Source organism: Capsicum annuum, chromosome 8, assembly GCF_002878395.1.
Source record: "Capsicum annuum cultivar UCD-10X-F1 chromosome 8, UCD10Xv1.1, whole genome shotgun sequence".
Taxonomy (NCBI): domain Eukaryota; kingdom Viridiplantae; phylum Streptophyta; class Magnoliopsida; order Solanales; family Solanaceae; genus Capsicum; species Capsicum annuum.
In genome coordinates this window covers 26,713,861-26,719,399 of record NC_061118.1, presented here as the reverse complement: position 1 = coordinate 26,719,399, position 5,539 = coordinate 26,713,861, and the positions used below count along the sequence as shown (strand labels likewise).

At 35.9% G+C, this 5,539-nt stretch overlaps 1 protein-coding gene across 1 annotated transcript; it reads left to right on the top strand.

Moving 5' to 3' along the window:
• Window positions 1-280: 280 nt before the first annotated feature.
• Window positions 281-4,500, top strand: LOC107847747 (monoacylglycerol lipase). Its single transcript, XM_016692210.2, has 7 exons — window positions 281-911; window positions 2,304-2,342; window positions 2,538-2,608; window positions 3,125-3,189; window positions 3,365-3,454; window positions 3,544-3,636; window positions 3,760-4,500. Exons 1-7 carry the CDS (start codon window positions 493-495, stop codon window positions 4,195-4,197), a joined length of 1,215 nt encoding a protein of 404 aa, XP_016547696.1. The 5' UTR covers window positions 281-492; the 3' UTR covers window positions 4,198-4,500.
• Window positions 4,501-5,539: the final 1,039 nt, after the last annotated feature.

Genomic DNA, 5,539 nt, shown 5'->3' with positions numbered 1-5,539 from the left:
CCGTTTGTTGCACGTTTTTGTAAGTTATTTGTAGACTTTTATTTTGCTTTTTATTTAATATAAAATAGACTTCATTGTCTTATTTAAAAAAAAATCAAAAAAATCACGCACACTTATGATTCCTAAAACTTAGGAGCTTTTTTTAAATTCTTTTTACAGCAATATTTTCTTATTACCGATATTATAGGACTCTTAATTTTTTCTTTTCATATATATTTGATGATTTAATATTATAATAATTATTATTAAAATAATTAAATAATAAACCCCTACACCCCTGCACACGGAATCAAACCGTGTCTTTCTTCTTACCAACGTTTTTCCTTCTTTGAAAAAGTCATCATCTTCCTCCCCCTTCTTTCTTCTATAAATATAATTACTTTTCCTTTTTTTCTCCCCAAAACCCCAATTCTTTGTTCTTCAATTTCCCTTTTTTGGTTTTCTTTTTCTCTCATTTCCTCGGAAGCTTAGTGTATCTGGCTGTTGATAGCGATGGAATCATCGTTGCAGGTTGAGGAACTTACCTCCGGAGCAAGTGGCCGGATAATTCCCCTATTCAAAAATCTCCGGCGTTCAGTTTTCTCATACGATACTTTCCGAAGACTAATAATTTTCATACAGTCCATTTTCCTATGGGTAATTCTCGTGTCTCGTCGCCGGTTTGTCACGTCACCTTCTTCTCCTCCGCCTTCGCCGTCTGCAGCATCTACTTCGGTATTGAGTAAGAGGAGGAAATTTGCCTTGCGGAGGGATGAAGAGGATACACAAAGAAGGAGGGCTCTTGCTGAAGCGTTGGATATGGTGGTTGAAAATGACGGTTTCCTCTGCCGTTGGAATACGTCTTTGTTCTTTGGTGCCCGTCGGAATGCTTTGTTCTGCCGATCCTGGTTCCCCTTTTCCGATGAATTGAGGTATGGTTAGAAATTTTCATGCTTTATTTAGTTAAAAAATCTTCAAAAGATTACCATGTATGTGAGCTTGTATAAACGTAGAATAGAGGTGAAGGTTTGTAGAAGGTTGATGGTTGGTATAAAAAGAAGGTCAAATTATGGTAAAGAGGATTCATATAGGTAATTAAGTTGGAATGGAGTTACATCATGTTTATCAAATTTGCAATCACCGGTGTGTTGAGATATGGGAGTCTAATGTATGGGAGCAAAAAACGAATTGAACAAATGAAATGGTCTTACTTCTTAAAGACACAAAAACAATAGGTGATTTTTCCGTATCATCTAGTCGAGGTGTGTGCACTCTGGCCCGGACACCACAGTTATAAACAAAATGGTCTTACTTGTGTATTTTACAGAATAAGACTTTTGATTTCGGTACTAACATAATATTGCAACCTTCTTGTGACAATGAATTGTTCCTTGGTGGTGTTTTGGGGGAATGGGGTGATTGGGATATGGTTATTTCAGCATTTAAGAATGGAAAAACACAACTGCATGGGTGCATCACCCCTTGCTGAGTTTCACTTACTCTTAGTACAGAAGGCAGTTAAACATACCCTGTATATACCCAGTGAAACTATTTTTCATATTATGCTAGCTTCACCACATTTGACTTGATTACATTAATCGAGAAACTAGGGATGCTCCTTCTAAGTTTTTCTCACAAAATGCTCCTTTACTAATAAGATTGAAAGTATTTGAAGTGATAATTTCTACACAAGTATCCTATTTCGGCCGTGCAAGGTCATTTATATTGCAGATGAGCAAAACTAGACATGAATTCAATTGACAAATTAGAGCATTGATATTAAGTTCAAAAAGTAATCTAGTTTGTTAGGACGTGAATTCAAGCCAGAATCTACCAGTGATCAAATGAGGTTTAATGCATTCATCAGGAAAAAGCGTAGGTTGAATTTCCTAGACTTGGCTTCGTGTTTAAAAAGATCCCTCTTTAAATCCTTTAAGGGAGAGTGCTATTTTGCAAGGTGAGTCATTTCCATTTGAATAGATTGATCAATGTCGGACTTGTTAAGAGAAAACTAAAAGGTGTACATTATTATTGCTTCTGATCTTAGTAATCCTAAACCATTTGTTATCGGACACCGAAAATCCCTTTTCTCTTCTCATCCTGCAGTGCCTAGGCTTTGTCTAGTAACTTCTTTTTGATTCCCAAGGCTTTATCCGATAATTTGACAAAATTCACTCTCTTTGTTGGGTGATTAAGGAGCAGTAGTGCTGCAAACTCTGATATTCGTGTTTGCCAATCTGCTATAAATTGGCTATCTCTTTTCTAATGTCTTTATTGGTTTTATTCAATTGTTTCTTAATGGCATGTTTTTTTTTTTGTTGCAGGGGCATAATTATCATCATCCATGGACTGAATGAGCACAGGTAACTGTTTATTGACTTTTTTTTTAATAAAAAACTTGGGAGGAGGGGAGGGATAGCTGTTTTTCTGATGAATAGGTGTCTTGGCTAATGCGAGTTGTTTAAGCCTTCTCATTTTAGTGCTGAATTCATTATAATGCTTATCTATGGTTGGGCTTAACTAGCTGGATGACATATTCCTTTTATATTTCATTTCAGTGGACGATATGCTCATTTTGCCAGGCAACTGAACTCCTGCAACTTCGGGGTGTACGCAATGGACTGGATAGGTACTTTTATCCTTCCATTTTGAAGACCTTGTTTAAATTGGTTTAGAGGTCCTGTAGTAACCTCTTTGTTATCACACATACTAGTATTTCATCATAATCATGTGAAAGGGTAATGGTCAATCTTAGGGTGCTAAAACAAACTTTGCCGAAGGGTCAATTATGGTTCTTAATTAAGTGCTTGTATAACTTCATCTGTTTTCATTCTCATTATGTCTCTTCCTCAGTGGTCCTTTCTTTAATTTCTTTTTTCCTGGTAAAAGTTGTTCCTTCTTTCCCTGATCCTTCTTTACTAGCTATCCTCTTATCAGGATTATACTGCTCTTGCAGATACATCACATTTCCTTCTAAAAAGCCTTGATTTGAGCTACATGCATTATGGATGTCTTGCTATATTTTCTGCCTTCATGGATGTGAAATAAGCTTCTCTGAGCTGATTGCCACGATTGATTGCACTGGTAGTCTAAGTGGTTCGTTTATACTTCTAAACAAATGACATCGAATCATTTTGTGTGACAGGGCATGGAGGGAGTGATGGATTACATGGATATGTGCCATCTTTGGACCATGTCGTGGCAGACACAGTAAGTGTTTTTATATTCATGCTCCATCTCTGCCATTCTTGAACTTGATATCCACCACCTAATTAACAAGCTGAAAATGTGATCTCCTTTCCACATTCTTCTTTCTTTCATTATGTGTCTTGCCTCTTCCACAGGGTTGGCCAAATTATCTAATATTCTTTTCCTGTTTATATAGGGAGCTTTCCTCGAAAGGGTCAAGTTTGAGAACCCTGGTATACCATGCTTCCTCTTTGGTCATTCAACGGGAGGAGCAGTGGTATTAAAGGTAAGGCTTTTGAAGTGAAGTAACTTCAACCGTTATGAAAACCTTGGTATTCATTAATTATTCTGCTGATAATCTGCTCCCTTGCACAGGCAGCTTCTTATCCACATATTGAAAACATGCTGGAGGGCATCATATTGACTTCACCAGCATTGCGTGTGAAACCTGCAAATCCTATTGTTACTGTAAGGCGCCTACTTTTTTGTGGCCAATTGCATGGTTATTTTTGTCTGCTTTTGTTGACTTCCTTTTCAGCGTGTCTTCTTTCCCATGCACTCTTAAATTTTTTATTCGTTATCGAAATGCAGGCTGTGGCACCAATTTTCTCATTGGTTGCACCTAGGTACCAGTTCAAAGGTTCTCACAAAAGAGGAATTCCTGTTTCAAGGGATCCTGCAGCGCTGGTGGCCAAGTATTCTGATCCTCTAGTGTATACTGGGCCCTTGAGGGTCAGGACAGGCCATGAGATTCTGCGCATTTCCTCTTACTTGATGCGGAACTTCAAGTCTGTCACTGTCCCATTCTTAGTCCTACATGGATCTGCTGATAGAGTCACCGATCCGTTGGCTTCTCAGGATCTGTACAATGAAGCTGCTTCTGAATTCAAGGACATCAAACTTTATGATGGATTCTTGCATGACCTTCTGTTTGAGCCCGAGCGTGAAGAAATAGCACAGGATATCATTGATTGGATGCACAAGAAACTAGCTTCTGGCAATCTTGCTAATGTGTATAGTCAGTGCTAGCTTTCTGAATAGTTAGTATTTTGATTGATCAAGGGTTTCAAGGGCTGCTGTGCTATTATTTATTTGATCAGTTATCCGACTTATCAGTAGCTTCCTGCGCTCCAATGGAATCAGAAAGATGATTCCAATTATCCGAAGCTTGTATAGTATTTAGTAGTGAAAAATAGGTAGGGAATTTACGGTGTTGCTCTCTTAGCTGATTGGTAAACTCTTTTGTTCACAGTACTATGTATTCTGTGAACACAATCTTCTCTAGAACGGATATGTTTGACAAAGATAATGGGTAAACAGCATTCAACTGTGCATGAAGCCCCCATAAGTATCTGTTAAAGCGCAAAACCTTTAGAACAAATAACATTTAATTTCAATTACAATACAATGTTGTTTTATGACCGCAGGTGGGGGTGAACAAAATTGTACTGCAAATTCAATCAAATCGAAAAAAAAAAAAACTGACTAGTGGTTAGGTTTGATTTGGTTTGGTGTTGGAAAAAGAAAATCCAGCTATAATTGATTTGGTTTGGTTTTAACTAAAACAGCAAACCGAATTAAATCAACCTGATATACGTTTGTATAATTTTTTAAAATATTTAATACATAATTTTTTTTTACTATAATGTAATTTATAAATAATTTTTAAACTTTTTCATTATTTTTTATCTTTCAACATATTATTTCAAGTTTAAACTTAGAATTTTGAATGGTAACTCAAATAAAGTCCAAGTCAATACTAATGCTAATAGAAATATTTGATTAAAACACTATGATTGACAATAACATTGGATATCTATTATTTGGTTGTGTAAATACATAACCTAATTTCTTTTACTTAATATTTAGTGTTTTTTTAAGAAACATCTAAAGTAGTAGTATTTTGCTAGGGCTAAAGAAATATTTGAAGCATAAGTTAATTATATCTTTGTATGAAAATTTTATCAAAAAACACTAAGAAAATAAAAAAACTCAAAATTTACGTTTTATAGCAAAAATAACATTTTTTTTTAGTGACAGTTAACAAGGGTAACTTCTCCTATTTTCACTCAAACACTTCATATCTTTCCTTTCTTACTTTATCTTTTTTTTTTTCCTCAAATAGCTCCTATTTTTCAGATTTTCACTCCATTTTCTCTCGTTTTTCTCACCTTGTAGATCAAGATTGTGCACAACTAATTAAAATAACTATTAATTTGCGGTTGTTGCTTTGAAACACCCTGGGTTTTGGCCCTTGAAAATTTCCTGAGCTTTGAGCTCACTTGAAATACCCTGGGTTTTGGCCCTTCAAAATTTTCTGAGCTTTGAGCTCACTGCCTTTGTAACGACTCACCATACGAGTCGTATGGTG

Coding starts and splice junctions, on each gene's coding strand:
- LOC107847747 (XM_016692210.2), top strand. CDS start 493: ATGGAATCATCGTTGCAGGTTGAGGAACTTACCTCCGGAGCAAGTGGC. Junction 3,190..3,364: donor ACCATGTCGTGGCAGACACA/GTAAGTGTTTTT, acceptor CTGTTTATATAG/GGAGCTTTCCTCGAAAGGGT. Junction 3,637..3,759: donor CTGCAAATCCTATTGTTACT/GTAAGGCGCCTA, acceptor ATCGAAATGCAG/GCTGTGGCACCAATTTTCTC.